The sequence below is a fragment of the Pseudopodoces humilis genome, chromosome 5 (genome assembly GCF_049639895.1).
Source record: "Pseudopodoces humilis isolate 2021_Gansu_Grassland_sample_001 chromosome 5, ASM4963989v1, whole genome shotgun sequence".
NCBI classification, from domain to species: domain Eukaryota; kingdom Metazoa; phylum Chordata; class Aves; order Passeriformes; family Paridae; genus Pseudopodoces; species Pseudopodoces humilis.
The window spans coordinates 66,838,551-66,864,301 of NC_142204.1; the positions used below are offsets into that span (position 1 = coordinate 66,838,551).

The 25,751-nt window shown below is 43.0% G+C and overlaps 1 protein-coding gene across 3 annotated transcripts in view; it reads right to left on the reverse strand.

Annotated features, from left to right (window-relative positions):
• Nucleotides 1–25,751, reverse strand: part of CAMK1D (calcium/calmodulin dependent protein kinase ID) — a 209,254-nt gene that overhangs the window by 61,612 nt on the left and 121,891 nt on the right. For all 3 annotated transcript variants that reach the window (XM_014255191.2, XM_014255190.2, XM_005526051.3), the window contains exon 3: nucleotides 19,256–19,330. In XM_014255191.2, coding sequence (XP_014110666.1) covers nucleotides 19,256–19,330 — 75 coding nt within the window. The remainder of the gene's footprint in view (nucleotides 1–19,255; nucleotides 19,331–25,751) is intronic.

Consider the following 25,751-nt stretch of genomic DNA (forward strand, 5'->3'; position numbering starts at 1 on the left):
TAAACCCTATTTCTCCAACCAAAATTTGCTGGTAGTAGAAACAGTTGCTGGAGCAACTGCTTCTCTGTGCTCTAAGGCTGATTAATTAGAAATCTATTGATTTATGTTATATGAGATATAACAGATCTTTTATTTTTCAAATGTTTAATTATTAATAAATTAATGAGATGGAAACTGAAGTGCAAGGAAAAATGGTTCTTAGTCAGAAGGAAGTTAATATAAAATCTAAAATGCATTCTCTTCCACCTTATTAACTTTGATGTAATATCCTCGAGAGGTTTAGTTGGTCTCTTCTCTTAAGTTTATATTCATATTTGCACAAAAGTAGTTTCTATATGCAGGCTAGATCTTGAAAGAACTTTCTTTCACAGAGTGAATTTTCCTATTTGGAGAAAGGAAAGCAGAACAAAGCCATTTATAAAAGGTGGTAAAATCTGAAGACAAATGTTACTCAGAAAATTTTTTACTCCAGAGGAGAATCAGCGTGAGCTAAGTTTTCCATCACTAAAACACAAAATGTACTATGCAAAATTTTAGGAGGAAATTCTCTATATGGCCTATTACAGGTCTCAGGGAACCAGACCCAATGCATCAGCAATATCAGCCAGTTTCTGCTCTAATTTTCTTGGCATTAGATGCAATTTCAAACTGCACTAGACAGAAGCAGGGAGAAAAACTCCTACATCATTCTGTCCATCAAACTTTTAATTGTTGCCTCTGAGTTGTAGAATTGCTCTCCACTGTACTGAGTGACAGATCTGCTCACATTTCATTCAGAGAGCTTCAACTACTAGGAAAGGGTATCCTCATACTCATAAAAAATTTTTCTTTCATGCTTTTCTTTCTTTCACATCATTCCTACCCTCTCTGAGGAGGGTCTCAAATCCAGTACCACCATGGAAACCTCAGCTTTGATGTCCTTTCGGAGTGTGGCTGTTCCCTAAGGTCTTGCATGCAATGAGATGCTTCCCAAATTCTCCTGCTCTTCCTGTGTGAGCTATCATTGGAATCACCATTGCTGATGTATCACAAACCCTGTCAAGATCTCCTTCTCCTTCTGAAGGCATCTGGAAACCCCATCACTAACACCCAAACCACAGACACTTCTTCTCTGCCACTGGGAAACTCTGAGCTGTTTATGGAGCACATATTACTGTCTTCTAAAATTCAAAAAAATATGTTAAAATTACCATAACTTAATGTCACAGGAGAGATGAGCTCCAAAGTTTTCTTTGGAATTTCTTGCCGAACAGAATTTTCTGCAGCCGGTATTTTCCCTGAAAAAATTGATACTTCCTTCTCCTCACCTCAGTAAGAGTCTGATTCACAGCTCACTGAGCATATGGAAAAACTCACTGTGACTTCAATGGTTTTGAGCAATGTCCCACATGCACACGTAAACTTTTAATCCAAATGCCCTCCCAGAGCATGTTTTCACAAAATCACAGAATCACTAGGTTGGAAGAGACCTCCAAGATCATCGAGTCCAACCCAGCCCTAACACCTCAACTAAACCATGGCACCAAGTGCCACATCCAGGCTTTTTTTAAACACATCCAGGGATGGTGACTCCACCACCTCTCTGGGCAGACTATGCCAGGACTTTATCACTCTTTCCATAAAAAGCCTTTTCCTAATATCCAAACTGTATTTCCCTTGGCGCAGCTTAAGACTGTCCTAGACTGGGAGTTTGCTGATGTTTCTTCTTGAGAAACAGAGAGATCTGCAGAGCCATACTTGCTGCTGCAGGTTAACAGTGCCACAAGAATTGTCTCCTGGCTTTTTTAACACCTGCAGTCAGAGTTTGGAATCAGAAAAGTCTGTCACCATTTTCCAACAGCAGCCAGTTTCTCTCCCCTAGCAGCCTGAATCCACCACCTACTGTTCATAACATACCCTGTATTCACTATTGCTTGGTTAAAGTAACCTTTTGAGCTCTTTTAAACTCTTCTCAGGCATTTCTGCCAGCCTCTTAAAACATTTCTGTACTTCTTGTCTCAGATAGTCTCAATATCCTAATGCTTTTTCAAACATCGTGGGTGATGCATGAAACTCTACATTCCCCTGTCAAGCCCTCAAAATAACCACTCTATACTTGGAAAAGGAAACACCCCTCTGTTTCAGTCACCAGGAAGCACTGAGCTGTTTATGGGGCACATGCTACTTTCAAACTTCACAAGAATATGTATTTCCTTCTGTTGAAGGCACTGTTGTAGGATCTCTCTTTAGCAGGGAGATATCGACAAAAAATGCACAGGCATCCACTTATATCCAAGATATAACTCTACTCCTCCATCACTCTGATACACCTCTGATTAGCCACTCGTTCAAAAAGCTATATGGGGAAGGAACAGAAAATTCCATGTTTCTCTGTGGAAAATCAGCTTGAAATGGATGCTCTAAGTAACACATGCAAATATCCTTTTGTGTCTTTGACAATTTGGTTTAGACCTTAACAGCTGAACTGAATCACTTTAAAATTGAACAGTAAAATGAATGACTGAAAACCCTAAATGTATGAGTACAAATACCTTTTAAATATCTTGAAATTTCAGTGAATCAAAGAGAAACAGAGGGATGAAGTCTTATTTTTTAATCACTTCCCTACTACTCAAATTATAAGAAACAATGAAATACATCATAAGAGACATACTGGAATATTTTGGCATGCTGCTGAACTGAAATTCAATGGCTTGACAACCTATTTTGGATGATTTAACTTTGAAGCCTTTGTTAATTCTTCTCTGAGTTACTACTGAACATAAACTTGATTTCAAAGCTCACCCTGTTTGGCTTTGCACATCTGAACTGAGAAGGACATAAAACACATTAAGTAGCTCCTGAAGAACTCTTTGAAAGTGTTATTGATCAGAACAGTGTTTGAGTGCTGCGTTGGCTGTGCGAGTGCCAGTGAACCCACGACATGAGGGCTGAAGGGCAGCAAGAAAGGAAAAATCATTGGATGCTGTGCTGGAGATTGCACATCTTGCTGGGCTTCTCTCAGCAGCTGGAATGTGGTGGCTTGGTCCATGCTGAAGGCTGAGCCTCCTAACAGCCAACCATGATGTCAAATCATGATGTGTGAGACAGCACAAAACTCCTGCACACCACAGCCTTCCAGCACAGTCTTCCTCACCCTTGTCCACTCTGCAACACCAGGCACAGCCCCTCAGGCTTGAAGCCCTCTGACTGGGGGTCCTGCTGGTTCTCTCTTCCTCACTATCTCGGAGTGTGGACTTTTCCCAGAGACCACCCGTATGTCTCGCCGTTCCCGCCAGCTCTGACTCAGCCAGCGTAGGACTGTGAGCAGCAATGAGAGGCAGATCCGTGACAGCTTCCTCCCAACTTACTCCCTCCTCCCCTCCCTCACGGCCGAGCAGCTCTTCACACCACCGGGGAAGCACAGGATGCTGCCTCAGCACTGACTCCTACCCACCAGCTGCTGTGCTCAACTTGGGATCGGCAGTGTCCTCTCTGCCCTGGAACAGGAGCAACCAGCCCAGCCTCCAGGACCAGATACACCAAGTCCAGCCCTAAGACCCCCTCCTCCCCAATTCTCAAATTGATTGGGATGGGAGACATGAAGGTCTTCTCAAGAAGGTTGTGGATTTGCTTGAGCATCTGACCATGCTGATCCACTGTCAGGACTTTGGGGTCTCCCTCTCCTTGGAGGGAGATGTAGGACACACCTACAAATGCCAACTAAAGAATGGTCAGGAAATGAGCCTAAGCACTCACTTTGGCACAGAATGCATGAGGTTCAAGGATTCCCACCTAGGTCCCACCTTGGCATGGTTTGTATCAGTACAATGAGATCTCTCCAAAACATTCTAGCTTCCCACACCAGTCACACACTGTGTGCCATGCTGTGAAAATGGATTGCAACATGGTCCTTCTCCTGCAGTGAGACCCTCTGACCTGGAAAATGCCCAGCAGCACTGATCATATTGATCATATTGATCATATTTGAGGGACATCATGGCACCATTGGAGGACTCAAGGAGACAGGGGCCACTGCTCTGTGCTGTGGATGTATATGAGGTGCAGAGCAGCCTGGCCACAAGCAGGGTAGGTGAAGTTTGCCCTAGGCTTGCCCTAGAGTCATGAATGAACCCTTTGCCCTCTTTGTTTAGCAAACCTGAAGTACATAGGCCTGGGAAGAATTCCTCATTGTAAGCAGCAGGTTTGGTTCACTCCTACCCTTTTACCTGCAAGCTTTGTTTACCAAAGTATTTACATCCCTAGCTTATCACAACCGCTCTACCATCCCATGCACTGCTGGTTTGGTTGATTTTTTTTTTCCCAATTATTACGGCTCTTTCCACAGGCAAAACTTAATCTCTCACCTACAGGACTAATTCCATCAAAGTTAGCAGTAAATTCCTAGCTGAACCCAGCCACAGCAGGTTGTACCCCTAGATGTGAGCATGGACACACAGTCTCTGCATTCTGCAGGCTTGAGAAAGCCCCAGGCAGTGTCAGGGCCAATACCAACTCCTTGGCTGGGTAGGCAAAGCAAATCAGTGCTGCTCACCACCATCCTCATCCCACCAGTCCTGCTTGTTCTCTGTCTTGCTTCCAATCTGTCCACACAGTCCTCAGAGGTCCCTCTGAGGTGTTTGGTTTATACTAAGTAAAGGTAAAAAGAAGAGGGTATTTCTTGCTGAATGTTAAAAGATTATTCAATGATCCCAGGTGGTTTGATGGTTGTTAATTTTCATCAGCCTGTTACTTAATGCAGTTTTGACAGGAGAGGGAAGACTCTGCTCAACACAGTTGAGCCCAGGGGCCAGATCATGGCAGATATCACCAGGTCAAGGTCATTTCAAGACACAACTGTAACTCCTCCACGAAACTGGTAGCAAGCACGGGATCACGGTAGCCAGAGAACAGCCATTACTTTGTTTCTAAAGGCAAAATTCACCCTAATGCAGATGTATGGTGCTTCCTCTGCACCACACAACATCTGTGGTCACTTGTCCTGGTCATTTGAGAGATGATCTTCCCAAGTGTTCTACAACACTTACATCTTCAAGCATAGGAGAGTGAAGTTACCTACCCAGGGCTTTCAACAATTTATCTGACCACACATAAGTCATCCACCAAATTACCTGTAAATCAACTGAGGAGCGTATTTCAGAGGAAATAAAGAAAGTGCAGCTCAAGACAGTACTTGGAATAGCCAAAAAATCAAACTCTGTTATTCAGATCAATTTGGTGCAGAATTATTGTATCTGGTGGGTCTGGGGTCTCTGTCCTGTATGTACCCTACAACTCCACCAATGGGAGGTACCACTTCTCAACTTCACCTTAATTTGGTTTTGCTCTGTAACACAACTGTTAACAACTTCCCTGTGAAAATCATATCCAGGGGATTACTAACCCTGGTAACCTATGATTTATGAGATTGTGGGAGTGGGTTTTTGTTTCCTGGACAGTTATATATTAACATATTGCTTGGACTTACTAACTCACACTGTAGAAATAAATCCATTCACTATGCCTTGAATTTTTAAAAGGCCCATTGAAATGATAAAGGAAATGTTTAGAAAACTGCTGGAAAAATACAAAGCCATCAGTTAATTAACATTAGCTAAGGAACTGCAGGAATAACTAAATTAGCCTATTTCCTTGCTGTAGGTAAAGATTAAAATGTATTCAATTCATGGCAGTTTTCAAGTTGCTAAGGATTATGAGAACAATGCACACTATTTTCAGCTTGCCAAGGAGAGTGAATCAAATGCAAGAGCCCAATCCTTCAAAAACAACCCTTCAGATGATTCATCTGCAGAAGCCTGGCAGGAACACCCTGCATGGCCTGACACCATCACATTGTCTCTCTGTGGGAGCCAAGGCAAAGTCCTCACCACACATTCAGACATGTAATTAAGAGACTGAAAGTGTTCACGGTCAGGTTGGATAGAGGTTTGAGCAACTTCATCTAATGAAACATGTCCCTGCTCAATGGCAGAGGTCATTGGACTAAATTTTTAAGAGTCCCTTCTGATTCAAACCCTTCTGTGACCCTACAACTTACCAGAAAATAGATTTTAGAATCTCCTAAAGAAATCCTGAACACATTGCCAGAAGTAAAACCCTATAAGAAATTGTATCTTCTTTTCACCTCTGTATCAATCAGTTCTACAGGGCAAAGGCTTCACAGCTTAATTGTGCAAGAACAACTGAACTGGAATCTGATGCTATCTGCTGAGTAAGAATTCAAGATGAAGGGAAGTAGGATACCTTTTGGTTTAGGAATTTCTCTGAAAACCATAAAAAATGTCCAATTCTTTAAAACGAATAATTACACGAAAAGTAAGACCTTGGAAAGAAAATGTTTTTTCTGAACACAATGCTAATATTCACATTCTAAAGGGCACTTGTATCTGTGGACTAAAGAAAAAGGACTATTTTATACATTCAAAGTCCAAATAGAATAAAACCAGTACATATTTCCTTTGCCTTGCAAATAACTCTTCAACGGGAGCAGAAACTGGAGGCAATGAATATAATTTATTACCAAGAAGCTGTAGATTAAGTAAACAGCAAGGAAGAAAATTTTGCATTCACAGCCACATGGCATGGTGTATGCATGACTGAGGGTACACCAGACAGTGTCTCAAACCTAGAGGCAATTTTTCTGCCATAGAGCCAATTCTCTTGCTGCTACCTGGGGTTACCTCTCCCCTTTCTTCTCCTCCTTCCTGCCCTTGGGAAAGACTGAATCACCAAGCAGAGGTACCTGTGGCTGAAAAAGGGCTGGCATCCACAGGTGGGATGTCAGAATGTGACTCTGCAAACCACTTCTGAGACCCTCGTTTTCATGCCAGTGGTGAGACTGTGGACAGGCTGAAGTTTGAATTGTCAGAAAGCTCTGAAAAGAGCATGCCAGAAGGAGCTCTTGGTGCAGTGATGTGTGCCACAGGGTGATGGAGAGTGGTGCCAGACCAACACTTAATGGATAAATGGAGTTGTTCCCGCTCTGAAATCTAAAAATCCAAACCAGGAGAAAGCTTTTAGATGCTTTTCTTTACTTTTTAATGGCTTTTTGGTGACAGTGTCCATAATTTTTGCAGAGAGGGAGCAGGATACAGGCAATTTATTTTGAGAAATCCTTTGAAATGGAACTAAATCAGCCTTTAAGCAATATCACTGTGCCAGAAGTTGTACTTTAATCCACTTGGCGTTTGAACAATATATTTGTCCGAGGCACTTACATGCCTAAACTGATATTATTATAATCTCAAAACTTTGTAGAGCTTAACACATTTATACTCACAGCATCCACATATGGCAGAAAAGGCTATTATGTTCACTTCCCAAAGGAGAAGCAGAGGTCTGGAGGCTGTGCCTGGTCTGCTCCTGAACAGAAACAGGACACTGCCCCACAATTGCCCACACTGACAAGGCTGATGGCACTCTCTCCTGAGCTTGTTCACCCTGAGCCAGCCATCCTCCTGGCCAATGCCTGCACACAGCTCAGTGGAGAGCACAATACACACCTTCTGTATTTACTGGTAGAGACAGGAGTCAAAAAGATCGTTCACATCCACCCCCAGAGTGGGAATATGATGCCCAAGCACACCCAGGCAATTTTCACAGCAGGATTGGTGGGTCTGATTACACTTACATATTAAGTGTAATCTTATGCCCCCAAGCACCCTCCTCCAAAGGCCTGTCCCAGTGTTTATTATTTAGGACAATAAGTATTTCAAACATAGAGCTGCTAACTGGTTTTCTTATTTGTTATTGCAGTGCATCCTGGGACATTCATCACTTTGAGCTTACTCCTTTGCATGTAAAAGAGAGAGATGAGGATGAGACACAAGTATGACTTTCCTTCTGAGCTGAAGGGTACCCAGGAACACTGGGGATTCCCAAAACACCCAGCACACCTTGCCTCCACAGAGATCCAGTCACACTGCACAGGGGGAGCATGAGCAAAGGCGCTGGAGCCCCGCTGTACCACGGGCTTTGGCACATTGCTCCTACATCCCCATATCTGCAATAGCCACTTCCACCTCCCTGCAGCACAAAGAAATGGATATTAAAATTCAGGATAATGCTGTTCATTTTCTGCCCAGCCTGGGTTTAAGCTGCTGCTTTATAGCTCTTCCTTACCAAGTTTAAACTGATGACTCTTTTTGTTTCCCTCCATCGATGGTATGATGCATTTGGCTGCCCCCACATCTATGCACAGTAGGTGAAATCCTGGCTTTATATAAGTGGATTTTTAACTCTGGATGTCATATGTCTGCTGCTTGAGACTTCCACATACCTACATCATAAGGATAAATAAATCTAAGCAATGATGATGGCCATCACCAGTCATGCTGTTACACTGAGTCACCAGACAGCCTGGCTTCTGTTAGCTGTAGGTTTCTGCACAGACATGGATGGGATGGAGGGATAAAGCCACTGCACAGAGTGCATCCCACACTACTGCAGAGTGTGGGATTAAGGCATGCCTGAATATGTTTTTTGAGACCTTCAAAAGGTCCTAGCAAACAAGTCCATTCACTTTTACAAAGATGGACCACAGTACTCCTCAGTGAACAACAACAGAGGCCAGACTTCAGTACTCATTTCTTTTAACAATTTACTCCACGAAGAGCAGCACTGACTCAAGCTAAAAAAACCCCAACAAAGAAAAACACAATTAATCCTACCCAGAATTAATTAGGAAGGTATTCTCTTTCGGCAAGCAGGGAAATTAAAAGACAAAGTGATCTGAGACCACAATGTAAATCAATGACAGAGTAAGACAAGAACTCCAGATTTTCAGATCTGTTTGCTCTAACCACAAAAATATCCTCACAAGGCTTCAAGAGCAGCAGCCACTGTTTCCTGTTACACATTGTTGGTAAACAGGCTAGAATATTTTTCCATAGATAAAAAGACCTGTCTTTTACCCACTCTGCTACATGTTTCAGCTTAGAGAAGAATTCCTTTAGCAGGATAAAATCAGTCTTCCCAGCACATCAGAGACAGCCTAATGAGCACCTACCACTGAGATGCTGTGTCTGCTTCTGCTTTCACTTCCATATGGTTCAGCTTCTGCTTTTCCCTCCTCCTTCTCTGAGCCATGAGCTGCCTCCTCTGCCACTGTCCCTGGGGTTGCATTGGGAGCTCCTGCGCCAGGGGCTGTGCCAGGAGCTACACACCAGAATTTAGAGCCAAACAGCCCTTCCAGATCCATTAAGGGCCCACAGAGGTTTGCAGTGGTCCTTCACGATGGCAGAGGCACACCTTTATGTCATTTGCTTTGCCAGAGGCTGTCACATGCCAGGAAAAGTGACCAAGCAATAAAATACACCTGTGCCTGCCTCCCACCAGCACCCAAGGGCTTGTATGTACAGACTAGCTTTAGGTGACCTAGGGCAGACATGAGACAAGTAACAAGAAAAGCTCCCACTGTCTCTGGCACACCATGCTGCTGCAGTTCTGGGGAGCAGCACCTCCACCTGTGTGACCAGGGAAACCTGCAGCAAAACACCTTGTGTAGGAAAAACCCCTGGATGAAGACACATGCCAAGTGGAGCTTGCTGAGAGCAGGCATGTGCTCAGGAAAGCTCAGCCTCAGGTAAAAATCCATTATATGACTATCACCTGGCTACATTTCACAGCACATGGCAAGGATATTCAGGCCAGGGAGAAGCTCTAGACCTCCAGCCAAGAACAGACACCAGCTCATCAGTTATTTTGTTATGTTTCCTTTCTTTCCCACTTTTTTTACCTGTGGCGTTATGCAAACTGTTGCCTTTTTGCTCTAAACTTTCAAACATACACAGCCATGAATGTAGTAGCAAATTTCTTTGGTTAATTCAGCTCAGATGGGACCAGGATCAAAGGAGAGACTGTTCAAAAGCATCTCCCTCCATCCTGGTGTGAATCGCTTCCAGCAGCAGCCCTGCCTGCAGGAGTCTGTAGACATGAGCCCTCCTGCACATGTCACAAGCACTCCTCGTTCCCATTCCATTAGAAAATAAATGCCCATACACATCAGAGGAATGCTCTTTCCCCAGAATGTTCCCTCTTGCTGTTTCTAGGAGCTACCATGGCTCTCCTGACAGCAGTCACACGTCAGTAGCAAGGAGAGGGATTCCAGCTGCAGCCATGTTAAGCTGTGGAGGAAGGGAATGCAATAAAATGCCTTTCTCTAGGAAATCTGCCTTTTAAAATACATTCCATCCAGTGACACAATCTTTGGTGACAGAGCTAACCTACATTTCCCTCGCCACCCTTCAGACAAGGCAGGACAGCACCAATGGGAAGCAAAGCCTCTCTGCAGCAAATCCATCTTCAAAAGCATCTGAAAAGAGCAGATTTAAAAGTTTCTGGCAGGGAGTTTTCAGCCCCAAGAAGCAAAATGTCAGAAGCACTTTCTGCAAGTGGTCCTGCCCCACACTTACAGGAAAACAAGATGGGAAAGACCCTGAGCTGCAGTGAGATAAATGTTCCTGCAGGTAAGCCTGGTGGGCAATCAGAGCAAGGTAATTTCTCTCTTCTCTGCTCAGCATTGCTTAATTGTGGTTACACCTCTCCTGTCCCATGGCACTGGATAGTGTTTTGCAGCAGAGTGGCCATACACTTTAGGACTGAGTTTATCTGACATCACCAACATGACAAAGAGCATCACAGTCATGGCAGAATGGATGCTTAGCTCTGTTTACTCCTAAAACCCTTTTCTGTAGCTGCAAGAGACTCATAGCAAATTTTTCATGGCAAAAACCCAAAGGCAGAGAAGAATTGTTGCATGAACTTTAATTTTCTACCTGATTTTTCATATTACGAATGCCAAGCCCAGTTTTTAGTAATGCTGCCTCTGTTTATGCTAATGTAGCTCTTAAAGTCTCAGCTCTCTTTCAGTGGATTTCAAACTGTATTTCTGATTCTTTCTTTACAGTGCATTTTGGAGAATTGTATCTTTCCTCAGGGACATCTGGACATTTAAAGGCTCCACTACGTCTCACTCAAGGATATCAGCGCTCCTTAGAGTATCATCAATGAGGGATGAAGAAAATACAATTACAGAGTGGTTAAATGCTCCTTGCCAACAGAATAATCAGACAGAATAAACACCAAACTCCTCCAAACCATCCTCAGAACTAGTAAAGAGAGACTTTCACAGCTAAGTCAGGATCACACAGCCCCAAATGGGAATTTTGTCTTGGAGAAGGGAAAAGATGACATAAATATTTGGGTCTCTGAACACACTTTTCCTCCAATTCAAGAGAAAAAAAATGGCCTTTACAGGCTAAGATATAACCATGTGGCATGAATCAGAATTAAATGAGCACATGTTCTATAAATGCATCAAAGAAAGGCTTCACCAGCAACAGTATTTTCTTTTTCTATAAAATGCTTTAAAAAGTAAAGTTTGGCTACAGCAGACCTAACCACTGTTTCAGGAAAAAAAAAAAAAAAAAAAGAAAAAGAAAACCACAAAATCCTCCACATTCATTTTCCACTGAATAATTTTCCAGGGAGAATGTTTAAAGCATTAACCTATGGCAAGTACTTCTGCAGTCCTATGAAAATAGTTTCTGTAACTACTGAAATGTGATATTGAGAGGTTCTGTAACTATCTGAGGTAAACACAGTACTGCAAAATGAAGTCAAAACAGGGTTTCAAGCAGCAACCTGTATTTCCACTAAAAATTCCAGGTTTTACACTCTCCTGTTTGAGGCCTTAATCCCCAGCCAGCCACAGAAATCTATATGAGTCAACCTGGCTTTAAAAATACACCCTATGTAGAGTTTTTGGGGCAATACAGATAAATGTGTAGTGAGAGATCTTTTCTTTCAGTGTGAATGTGAATGGATGCTAATGCTCCATCATCACCTGCTACAATACAGTGTAAGTGCAGCTCCAAGTTAGCCCAGCACTGGCTCTGGAGTCGTTTACAGACTCTTGACCAGAGTCAGCTACCTGACTGCACAACCTAGAATACAGTCTGGAGCTGGGACATGAGCGTGCTTGGGAAATCGAGCTGATTTTTCTGCCACAAAATCATGAAACGTCTTCTGGAACACACTGACACGTAACACTCATCAGCCTCCTACTGTCCCCTTCACCACAGCCTGTACAGCCTTCCTCCAGAAGAAAACTTTTAATAATGTTTTCCATGTAAAAGAACGGACTCAGGAACGCCCACGTTCATTTTGCATCTTGATTCAACACCGTGTTATTTCACTTCAAAGCTTTGCAGTTTGTTATGAAGGGCCTTTTCTGTTTAAATAAGTGAAACCATTTAATCAGAATGACTCCACATCATGCCTGAGAGAGATCCTACTGTATCATAATGAATTCTCACACTGTGGCATATACCGATTTAACATTTATTATATGCCTTGCTGCAAAGCCCCTTCCACCTGAATTAAACACCAGCTATTTAATTGACTTTGGTGCACCACAGTGTAAATTACCAGGACCTGAGAGAAGCAGAACTAAATCTAAAAGACTCATTCAGTGGCTATGTGAACATCAAGTAACTAGCAACAAAACTTCTGGGCAAAGCATGAAAGGAAGGAGATGCTTATCCAAAGCCAACAAAATGGAAAGAAAATTGGTAGGGCTCTAAATAGCCACCTTCCTGCTGCTTGGAGAGAAAAGCCTCACTCCTGCTCTCAGGGAAGCAGTGATTACTGGCAGATATGTGTTGCTGCCCCACCAATTGCCTGTTCCAGACTGAGCTATACAACACAGGCACACACACCCCCACGCCCAGCTATGAGAGAGCCCTAAATGGGGACATGGAGAGGCAACTGCTGCAGGGCTGAAGGAAGGAACTCAAGTTGGTGCTGCCAAAATCTACTGCTATTAAAAAACCCCAAACAAACATACTGTCACCCTAAGGATTTGTTACCAGCCCTTGCTGGGAAGTGGACATTACACTAAACAACTCTCAGAAGGTCTTTTTTAATTGTAATCACCAGCATAGGAAAATAAGCAGATTTATGAGGTCTTCAAATCTTTCTGTAACTTCAAAGATTAATATATTTGAATGACAATATGATGGTTTGGCATTTAAGAAAAAAAGTAAAAAAATTAAAAAAAATCCGTATCTCACAGCAAGAAGTAAGTAAGTTTTCTAGGGATTTTTTTTTAGCTAGTGCTTTAAAACCACGACAGAGTTTTATTCTGAATTTTGGCCAAACCTCTTGTTTTCTTTATTGACTACAGTAGCTTTGCAACAATAGATACCTTAAAAGAAAAAAATCCATTATCATCTGAACTGTTCACATTTCTGTAAAAGCAAACAATGTTATAATGCTGTCTGTTCAAGGAAAATGAGAAAATTTTTCTCCATCACCTCTTTATTCTCAAGGCTACAGGGAAAAAAGATAATCAGTCTCCATCAGGAGTAGCATGTCACTTTGATTGAAAAAAAGTAACCCCAAACCATCAGTGTTGCCTTGCTAATAAGTCCTTACTGGGATGTTTTGACTAAGGTAACAATAATGAGTGCAAGCTTTGGAACAAGGATGTTGACAATTGTCTACAACTGTTGAAGGTGACAGAATATTCTAAGTGGTTTTGGAAGTCATCATGAGAAAGTTTTTTGTAATCTCCAAGGTGAAGAAGACTCTCACCATTCCTCTGCTGCTGTCAGAAGGCTGGACTGCTGCCCAGGGACTCCAAAATGCCTGGTCTTAGCCAGAGCTAAAGCACAAGAAAGCAACGGGACTGTTGCTCAGGAAAAGGTGCTGTGTTTGGAGAAGACATGGGGACTAGGAGTTACCAAAAGTTCTGTCATAGCCAGAAAAAAACAAGACGAAAAACGAAAAGTGCTGAAGGCAGCTAGGTCTAGCCAATGAGCACACTCACTTTCAGGATCACACAGAATCCACACAGTTACAGGTGCCTAAAAGCCATTCTGGAGGTCAATCTGTGGTCTATTAATCTATTACCAATAGATTTGTCCTGATCTCTACCCTGACATCAATCTTTTCTAGTCTGCTTATAACTTCTCAGCCACTGGAAAAGGGGAGATCCTCCTTCGTGTTTAGCACTGACCAGTGTAACCCCACTGATGGAATAATCCTTTTTTCTGCAAAGAAAAAGATGTTAAATTAATGCTGGATTATTAACTGCTACCTTTCTGCTCCTGAAGAACCCAGTAGGCTTTTATTATTAATTGGTAAGGCCCTGGAACAGGCTGACCAGAGAAGTTGTGGATGTCTCATCCCTGGAAGTGTTTAAGTCCAGGATGGATGGGGCTTTGAGCAGCCTGGTCTAATGTAAGGAGTCCCCGCTCAGGGCAGGGGGTTGGAATTGGATGATCTTTAAAGTCCCTTCCAACCAAAATCACTCTTTGGTTCTATGATATAAATTCCATTGTGAATGCAGAGAGATTCTCTTCTGTCTTTTGCATAAAGCTTACACAAAACCCCCCAAGTAGGGGAATAAGCCTCACCTAAGGAATGTGGCATGGCAGATCTGTGTTTTGCTTTAATTAACATCCTGATGCAATACCGGCTTGGCGTGCAGATCGCTGTTTTGTAACACACCGAGCCCTTGATAGACTCTGTAAGGAACCTGGCAAACACAACACTTCCTTCCATTGTCTGTTGTTTTTCTTGGAGGCTGAATATTTTCATTGAAATGTCATTTACATACACAGCTCATGCTCGGCTGCTCTCAGAGAGCACTCAGGCACTGGGCTTTCAAAAAACAAAGTGAATTCAGCATTTAATCACAGCTTAGCACTCTGCTCACTTATTAGCAAAACATACAGTTAAAAGGCAAAATCACAAGCAGAGTGGTTCCGGTAATAACAAAAACTTGTGCAGATTTTACCACTGGTCAGTACCTGCCTGCTTGAGCTGCCTCCCGAGGCACTGCAGGGTTAGAAGGTGCTTGTGTCTGGCAGGGTAGAGCTGATAAACAGCAGGAACGGGACACTGGGACTCTCAGCCTGCAAACTTGTGGGCAGAGCTTTCCTCAGTGCGTGACTTGCACCCGGCAGGAAGGAGCCACTGTCATCTCAGCTTTTCTGTGACAGAAATCATCTGAATAATTCATCAGAGTTAAGAGACCAAGCTGGAAAAGCTTCAGGGTTGGGGGTTTCAGCTCAGCTTGGGCTGGGTTTTTTTTACAGAGCTAAGGAGAAGTACTTCAGGGTTCAGTCAAACAGGATGTTACCCTAAAACCTTGTTCTTAGCAGAGATGCCATAGCCTCAGAAGACATCACATAGGGAAAATACTCTGGTTTCTTTGGAGAACCAGAAACAGCAGCTGACAGGATCAAGGTAAAGCAGTCCTGCCAAGGGGATCAGATCACAGGTGCCCCAAAGAGGTGGAACACTATAGCAGGCAGGGACTAGGATTTTCAGTTTCTTTAACTAGATCCTAGTATTGATAGGAATTCCTCTGGATTTTTCAATATTCTTGACTGCAAAAAATTGCAATGAAACTCAGAGGTGTTTCTCCAGCTACTTCAGCTACTGTCATTACTTACCTAGTTACACACTACCCTGGGCTGCTCCATAAGTTTTGGAGGTGCCACCTAGACCCATTTTTAGCCTTTTTCCCATTTTTCCAAAGACAGTAAGAAAATGACTATCTATCCAAACTTGCCAATCCTTAGTAATTTCTGGCCCATTGGGTGAACTTCAACCAACTTTGACAGAAGAGTAGAGGTAGCAAAAATATTAAGTTCCTACATATTTTAAGGAAATATGGATGAATAAAGGAGAAATAGGAAATTACTGTCTTTATAGATTTTTAACATGGTCTCATATTCTTCTGGAGGAGCAACAGCCCCAGATCCTGTGGCTTTGACTAGTACAGGTTACAGAGAAATCTCAGGAATCTCAGGGAAACCAAACTCTGCTGCTTCACACTTCATTGCAGGTGAACAACAGAGATGAAGTCAGAGTTAAGCCTTGGAAATCTGCTCTGATCTGCGCAGGTAGCTCTGTCAGGAACAGAGTTTGTAAATGGAACCACAAAACTCAGGCAGAAAAGACATTTAGACTGAATTATTAGGAAAAATTTCTTTACTGAAAGGGTTGTCAAGCACAGGAACAGACTGCACAGGGAAGTGGTGGAGTCACCATCTCTGGAGGTACTTAGAAGATGTGTAGATGTGGCACTTGGGGACATGGTGGCATTGGCAGTGACAGGTAATTGGTTGGACTCAATCATCTTTGAGGCCTTTTCCAACCTAAATGGTTCTAAGATTACGTGTGTTTATGTAACTCCATTTTTATGCATGATTTTCCAGCATGCAGAAAATGAATCATCAATACCCATCGAGGCTGATTATGCTGATGAAATATTAGTATCTGACATTACCAGCCAGAATGGATTATCAAGATCTTTCCCTATACTGACAGGTGAAATAAGGTAGATCATTTAGAAGGTACAGTAGTATAATTCTTACAAAATAGCACCAACAGCAACCAAAAATCCTATAACTGCTCATTAACAGAGCTCACTATTACACCAAAATAGTTCAATAAATCTACTTCTGAAAGCAATTTATTTCCTCCCATCTTCTACAGTATCCTCTGGGGAAGTCTCACCCAGCACCCAGAAGGAACAGAACTTTCAGTTTCATTTTAGTTTTTGTCTTTGTTGCCAGCATAGGTCTTAACAGTGCTATAGGAAATCTAAGCTTGGGAAGGAGCAGATTTTTTCATGGTTGGAAAGCACATAATCCTCATGGAAATATGACAAGTGTTCTACAGTATTTTTCTATAGTGCCTGCAAAATTTTGGCAGAGTCATCACAGTAGAGGCAGTGATTATCTACATTTGTATTTGGCTTTGCAGCTGCACCAGAAACCACCTCACACCTCTTGGAGTGAAAGACAGCAAGGAGTCGTCCACAACCTTGTTGAACTTAGAGGCACTGGGCTGAAATATCTTGCATTTTGAGAAAATAAATAAAGAGAAAATAGCCCAGCCCAGCCCTTTCTAAGGAACAGTATAACTCCTTGAGAAAGCACATGAAATTCTGTGCTGTCAAATCCAGGAATCTCTAACCTGGACTTCTGGTCTACCTTGCACTGAGAGGATTGTGTCAGTTTGAACAGTTCTGTGATGGCTTGTATACAATATATGTGAGAACAAGGTGGTGAAACTAAAGCCAGGGATCTTATTTCCCCATGAATATACTGGGAAACACACAGGGCAGATTCACTAACTGCTACATAACCTTGGAAAGTGTTCCAGTGCTGCCAGTGGGGACTGGCAGGAAAAAATTAAGTGTCAAGTAGACATGGACAGCTGCCTCTTAACCTCCCTTCTTTCCAAGTCCAACACAGACACTGAGACATTTACGTGCCCGTATCTTTGACAGAATAAATGAGGTGTGATATTTATCCTTCAAGCTGGCCTGCTAACAAGCACGGCTTTCATGTAAGAGTATATGCACTCAAGGACAAACATAAACAGGGAGTCTTGGTTAGCCTTCAAAAGCCTTCTCTCGTGGAGCTGCTGCAAGGTGCTCAGGAGCTATAATGTGAATTTTCCACATCATACCAAGGAGTGCTTGAAAGGCTGGTAATGAAAATGCTATCCACACCACAAAATAATCCTTGGGAAGTATTAGCTAGAGTCCACTTAGCAAGCAATGACCCAGGGAGAAGGGCATATGGATTTGAGATTTGTTGTGTTCATGATACTGATCTTTGAGTGGCCCTGATTTTACCCCTTCTTTCTTTGCAATCTAAGTGGCTTTCTCAAAGCTGCTTGATCAGAACCCCTTCTGCTTCATATCAGAACCCAAGTTTTAAATGTAGCCAAAATTAGAAGAAATTGTTTAGAAGAAATACACAAAAATGAGAAGCTGAAAAACCCACAGGGAATCTAATAATAATCAGGGCAGAAGTGTAAACAAATAGATAAGATACTTCGTGCTGTGCGATGGTTCACAGCCATTGTATCAACAAGTTGGTGTTACCTTGGAAACAAGATATTATCCATACATGCCATCTCCCAAAGAGGAATCCATGAAAAGAGGCATGCAAAATGGATTTTGAGCCTCCTGGACTTTGCAGTGTTGCCACCCAATTCTTGATACCAATTGACCCCAAGCCTAACTATTGATGAAAACTCAGAAACAATGCAGAGGTTGCACCCTCCTTCATGTAACATCCAAAGAGATGAGGGTGAGTACCTGGCCTTCTTGTCCTCTCCACCTTGAGATAACACAGCACTTTCCAAAAAAAGTGCAGAAAGGTTATTCCCTACATTCAGTTTATTGCTCTTGGTCTACCTTGTAACACAAGGCACAGCTCTTCACTGGGGCTGGGGACTGCTTGGAGCTGCCACCCCAAATGCTGTGATGGGCTCCAGCTGGGCATCACCCCGCTGGGCATCAGTGAACCTGTGTCCCCCTGGAACAGCTAAATGCTTGGCCTTTGGAAAATTAATTGGCTGGGTTTACAATTACAGCTATAACAGGAAGGATAATTCCCTAATAAGTGTTGAATAGTGAGCAAGTAGAAATTTATACTGAGATATAATCTGTGTCACCTCTCATTACAGAACTACATTTCAGATAACCCAAATATCTGGATACAATGACTTTATAAAAGTTATGGTTACAGTACATTAAAAAAGCTAATAATAAGTCAGAATAATATCTATTTATTTTTTAAAGAGATTAAATAAAAGTAAGGATTGTAAATCAACTTATCACAAAATTGGTACTTCCCACAATCCAGCTGGCTTGTTGGAATTTGTACAACACTAATGTTCCTGTGCAAGTCCTTTTGCAGCACTCTGAACTGAAATGTAGGACTACAAAAACACACAAAAAATTTACAGGATGCTATTCTCCCCACAATGCCAGCACAACAACTTCTGAGAACATCACCATGCCTGGACCTTACCAACAGACAAGGGACCAGAATTTTCTCCAAGGGCTTCCTCTGAGATATTTAATCCCAGAGCTGCCTCTGTCAGATGCTCTAGGCTTCCCTATGGCACATCTGGCTCTTCTCAGCTGTAATTTACTCCCCTGCTCTGTCTGTTCTGCTCTTTTTTTGATGTGATCTCACAAAACCCTCTGGTTTGATTTGGGTGAGACTAGTCACAAAACAATTTAATTCCCAATTTCACAACAACACAGCACATCACAACTAGAAATCTGGTTCTGATCACCCTCCAGGGATTTTGCAGTCTGTAGCACACAAGCCAAGTATCTTTTACATATCCCATCTTTTGGGTTAAAGAACAAAACCAGAACAAGAAGAGTTGGCAACTTTGATATAAAAGCTTCATTAGGTTCATTACTTACAACTGCATGACCAAATATAAATGGTTCGGGCTCTCATAGATGTCTTCCAGAGCAACTATATTTTCATGCTTGATCCTGAAAAAATACAAGATGAGATAGAATGAAATAGTGATTCTAATTTTTTTTTCACATGACTGCAAAACATAGAGCTATTTTTAGTTACATAATACTTGTCAGTGTTTTATTCAACATCATAAATTTTTGCAAGGACATGTAGTGATAGAACAAGGGATAATAGATTTTAACTGGAAGAGGGCACATTTGGATTAGATACTAGGAAAAGAAATCTTTACTGTGAGGGTGGTGAGGCACTGGCAAAAGTTGCTCAAGGAAGTTGCAGATGCCTCTTCCCTGAAGTGTTCAAAGCTGGATTGGACAGGGCTTCGAGCAACCTGGTCTAGTGGAAGGTGTCCCTGCCCAAGGCAGGGAGAACCAGATGATCTTTAGGGCCCTTTCAACAAAAGTAAGCAGTCCAAAGTACTTCACAGCCCTGAATAGAGTTATTCATAATATATAATTAATATATAATTAATATATAATATATTCATAATATAATACAGGCATGGTGAGAGGGGAGGAGGCATTTTTCTCCCCTTTGTCTCAGCCTCCCCAAGACAGAACAATATCTTTCAATCATCTCTGAAGCCAAAATGTTTAGCAGTTAAGTATCTGAGGCATTAGAGGTATACAGTTCCTGTGTCAGATGAATGAAGGTGGTTGGTTGGAGGATAGCTTTGCTGCAGGGTGCAAGGGAGTGACAGGCAGGGTGCAGGCTGGCAGGGGGTCAGCAGGGATCTGACCCCGTGAAGAAGCTGCCACAGGGAATCAGCAGCCATGACAGCTCCTTCCCTCCAAATTCGTGCTGCTCTGATATTAAGCCTGGTCTCCGTGCCCAAACTTCCCTGCAGCATCATTAAGCACTGTGTGCAACAGCTCCAAGAGTCTCCATGGCTGCTCTACATCCTCACCATTCCCACCAAGCCTCTTGCCAAAACACTAGCTTTAAAGAGAAAAATCATCTCTACAAGCACACATCTAATTAGCTACTTCAGCAGTGCCTCTATGGGTTTGTCCCTTAAATGTTTACAAATAATTTGCAAAGGATATATTTAACTTGTGCAAACCCTGAAGAGACTACCCCAGTGCAATCCCAGGGTAGAACATTAATTACACCAATTCCAGGCAATATTTTAAGAGCAAGAGAAAGATGGAAAATTCTAAGAAGAGGCCACTCATTAAGCAACAGATGGGTATGTTCAGAAGGAAAGTAAACACGCATTGTCAGCAAATGCAAAACTCTCTACATGCTTCAAGGTCCAAGTAGCTTAATTAAGATGCTTAATCATGTGTCAGGATCTTATCCTCTATGGTCACAAGCGTCCTAACACCTGTGTGATGACGTGGAGAGCAGAAGGTCCCTTGTACCCAGCAGGATCTTTCCTGCAAGCATGCAGACTAATTCAATTTCCTCTGAATTCACTGGAAATATTATGACTGACCTGAATTTATGCCCATAATCAGTCATCAAAAGCTGTGTTCATGCAAGGGCTTTCACACACAGGAAATTTAACATCAACAATAAGCAAACTCAAATGTAATACACTGCAGGATGTTAGAGCAACAAACACATGACTTGGCTCTTCATTCTACCTAAATGGCTGGAAAATCCCATGATACTTTAGCAAAATTTCCAGGTAGATTGCAACGTAAATTAAATTCTTAATATTTGCAACAAGAAACCAATATGCCACCCACTTGGCTTTACACAGCAAATGTTTGGAAGCATTAATTTTGTTGTGCAGGTCTAGTGCCTGCTCCCTTACGGGTTAGTTAGGACAAGGGCAGGTTTGCCTTGTTTAATTTAGTTGAAGGTATGCTAGAAATGACATTTCAAGCAATTAGTGATTTTTAATGAAAATTATTGTATTTATTTATCCATTTTCCTTTATGCACAACATACATTCACATGATCCTTTGTGCTCCTCCAACCATCATGATGATGGCAGTTTAACACAATCAATCTGCCATTACGTTTAAAGCCTCCAGTTTGGTCTGTGGTATGGTTTCCACCATGCATACACTAATGCTTTGCATTCCTATTTTTGGAGAAGCTCAGAGGTCCCCCAAAGCAGCCTCACCACACACACATGGTCACCCACAGCCAATAGCCAGGCAGGCAGAGACCAGGAAAGAACTCATCAGAGATGCAACACTGAGCACCGGGGCTGCCGCAAGGCCCTCTCCCCTCCCTGATTTGCAAACCAAATGGGCATCAGCCCTGTGCCCTTGAAGGCAGGGCAGATAAACCTGCTCAGTGCTCAGAGAACAGGGAGAAAAGGTTTAATCCCACCCCAGTAGGGTCCTCTGTATTGAGCCCATCTGCCCCCCTCTGAAATCAGATGCAGGACATGAGCATGTGGGAAGACAGCAAATATGAGGTGTAATGTGGGAGAAGACAGCTGAAGGAGCTGAATCACCCCCAAAGGACACAAGGAGCAATACCTCATAGGGATGATGGTGTTTGGAGCACGATGTCCCTTTGGAAGGTGGTGTCTGTACATATCAGCCACCCCAACTGCTGGTGGCTGCTGAACCCCAGCAGCATGGTTAGAGGGGAAGATGCATTTTCTTCCCCTTTGTCTCAACCTCCCCAGCAAGGGCCCCAGTCATGGTGTTATGCAGTGTTTAATATCCCTGGCAAAGTGCACATTGCACACCTGCAAGTGAAGCAGCTTGTCCTGCACAACATTTCTCTGCTCAGAGGAACTCTCAAATGACAAGCTATTAAAAAGAAAATAGAATTCAAAGTTAAAAAATCAACAAGGTAGAGATTACTTGGCATGAAGCCCACAGTTTAGACAAATCTGGGGGTTGTGTTGCTGGAGCTGGACCAGAGCAGCCATGGGGTTCCCAGCAGAGATCACTGCTGCCAGCAGCAGCTCCTCTGCCACTCACTCCAGAAATGCACAGAAATCCATGAGCTCCTTTCTCCCCTTTAAAGCATAAATATGCAATCACTTACAGCCCTGATACACAATAATTAATCCTTCAAGGATGAACAATGCTCAATTCAATAACACTCTGAGGTTTGGGCAAGCAGGTGTGGCATCATCACAATGTTTTGTTGGTACCACAAAGTCCAGTGGGGATGGAGCAAATTTGTCCCACTCCTCTGCAAGCAGATCAGCAGTGCCAGACATGAGTAACAAGCAGACACTCACTTCTGGTTTGCAGGGATGCTTGGGTACATCAAGAGCCAAGGAAAGCAGTGTGAAGTGGCAGCTACTTGCTGGTCGTAGATCAGGAGGGATTTGGGGATGGGTTAATTAACTCCACTTTTATCCCCTTCTAGGAGCACCAAGCGAGTCTCAAAGGTTCAGAGGATTCATTCTGCTAAGCCTCCAAATGCCTGAGTGCAGCCCTGCAGAAATACTCACTGGACTGTCTGATCTACTCAAGACCTGACAGGATTTATTATTTTATAAGGTGCTGCTCTTACTTTACAGAAGGGGAAGCATTATGCAGAAAAACTACAAGTTTTTCTGTAATCACAAGAGAGAACGGAGCCGAGAAGGCCAGGATTCCTCAATCCCAGAGTAATATCTTAATCAATGGGCCATATTATTTCAGTTCCTTCTCTTTCCTATCTCAGTGAGAGAATCTTAACCCCACTTCTCTGCAGACCTTTTCTTCCTTCTGTCCTCCCTCTCCAGACTCCTTCCTTCCCAACATGTGGCTCCCACCCTGCAATAGATAAATCTGCCTGATTAGCTCTGCACAAAGCAGCTCATTGATGCTTTTGGGGTATGTGATAGTGCAATATTAGGGCTGTACCAGAGGGGACATGGACATGGGCTGGGGTGACAGCAGTTCCCATTACCTGTTTCCAAAGAAAGAAAAAAAGCCCTGAAAGTGAACATCAAAGCATGGACTTGCTTAAAGCAAATTAGATCCGATTACACAAATTGATATGAACTGAGGCAAATTGCCCTTGCCACCCTTTCAGCCTCCCTTTCATCACATTTGCTATTTTTCCTGATGTTCCCCCTCCATCCTGGCAAACCCCATGTGCTGCTTGCATCTCCTATATCCCAATGTGTCCCTAAAATTCCTCCATCTGTGGCACAAAGGGCAGGTGCTACTTCCAGCTACCACTGCTTTGTTCAATTTCAGGAATATTCTGAGGCCATTAGACATTAGAAGATGTCTAGAAATAAAAATACTAATAAAGAGAAGATAATTCCTTTCTAGACTCAGGACTTTTCACCCTACAAGTTTCATGTATTGCCGTAATCCACGGGAAAAAGAAGAGGAAAATAAATCTAGGAGTGAGAATCAAATTTAAGAGTATAAAAAAGAACATAAAGAGGGATTAAACCTGGTAATAAACTAAGAAAAGTTTAGTGTGAGAAAGAAACTATGAAACTATGAAAAGAAAGGATGGATTCCCCCTGTTCAGAGCAGCTCTGGGTTGGATGCTGTGCCTCAGGCAGACACAAACCTTGGGGCTTGATGCAACCATGTAAAATTATCAAGCTTCCCCTCCACACTTTCAGTCTATGATTCTGCCATGTGCTCTTACAAAGGTGTCAATGATACAAATGAATGAAGGCAATGTTGCACTTGAACAATATTTTAACAGATGGCCAGCCAAAGGATCAAACTGAACTGGGCAACCAAGGACTTTTTCTGGGCATGGCAGCTGTGCAAACAAGGGCTGACAAAAGAGTGCTTGATGTGCAGCAGAGCCCCAAACACGCCAAACGGGCTGTGCTGCTGCACTGGAGTGGTGATGAGCACATGGCATGGCACCCCAGTGAAGCTAAAATCCTCCCTTGCCACTGACTGGCACAGAGACACCATGTCCTACTCACTGCCACCAGAAGTGCACAAGCCCCCATAGGTCCAGATCTAGCTCTAATGGACAGTATTCACTCCAATGTTGGCCAAAAAAAATTCTAAAAATGAACGTATTCCATAGGCTTTGGCTGAAGATCACTTTTAAGAATCAATTAAGAAGGGATTAAAATTTGGAAGTTGATGTACAATAAGGGAAACTAAATCCTTTAATGACTGAGCTTTCTGTACATCTCTGCTGGCTCCTGACCATCCCAGAGGCCAAAGAGCTGTCATTAAACCTGCTGCATACTGCCATGGATCATTAATTAGAGGGGCTGCACTCTGCACAGATAAAAGCAGAGAACCCAGATTTTGCTGTTGCTTTGGCTGCTGATCTGCCATGAGAGCACATGAAACACCCCAGCTACAAACCACGATTGAATCACTTACATTAATACCTATCATATTTAACACCAGAAACCAGGATCAGTTAGAAGAATACCGTACAAAAACCTTGGGCAAACATGAGAGCTGCTTAAGTAGGGCAGGTCCCCCCCACAACAACTCTTTCCAAGTCAGTGTTACATTTGCAAGACGTGACATTTAATGCTGCACCTCCACGAGCAGCTCGTGTCATGGGTAAAATGCCACCAGAAAGCACGAATAATTTTGCAAAAGCCAGAACTAACAAAGCGTGAGTCTGTAAGGATTCGTGGCTTTGAGTAACCAAATGTCTTTGAGAATCAATGTTCCATTATTCCCACACATACCCTGGAGAGAGTTTTGCCAGCAGCATGAGGGTTGATGAATTCACCAGTTGGCCAAAGGAAGTGTTTAAATCACAGTGTCTGCTGTGGAGGACACTGCAAACTTACTTCTACTTAGCTGTCTTATTTGTTTGAAATGAGTCAATAATTTCAACAGATAGTAGGATAGTCTCACACTTGCTCACAGGGAGTGATCAGATCAGATTGCTTTCCACTTGAAAGAAAATCCAAAAAAGCTTCATGATGGCTCGGAAGACACGAGGATGCATGGGAACAAGCCATCTTGATCTCAAGGAGAAACTGTGGCAATTTTGCTAAGAGGGGAACGGGGCAGGGTGAGATGGCAGGGGCTGGTATGGGGAAAGAAACTGGTGGCTGTCCTGGAAATGGCTGGCTGGCTGCAGCAGAGCTCTGCCCACCATTCCTGCTCCTAAAAACCATTGTAATACTGATGCTGTGCATGGGATTTCCACTGCCTTACCTCAGTGCCATTCTAGTATGAGGGGCCCAAAACTGACACCAGGATTGGGGGTGCAGCCCCACCAGTGCAGAGTACAGAGGCACAGCCACTGCCCTGCTCCTGCTGGCCACACTGTTGCTGATGTTTGGGATGTGAAAGGGAGGGAACACAGTGTGGTGCCTCACATTGTACATGTCTGGTTGATTTTCAAGGGTCCAAACTGTAAGAGGCTACCAGATTGATGTCACCAAGTCCACCACCTTCCCCTGAAGTGGGCACCCCTGGAGACGGCTTTAGAAGAAAGGTGGAAGGTTTAATGACCCTGAGATCAATTTCTACTACTTCACATCCCCCACAATGTCCTCCCACCACAGCCAACAAGAACATGGTCCAGGAGGGGTGACAGCTTCTGTGGCTGCAGAATGGGCTT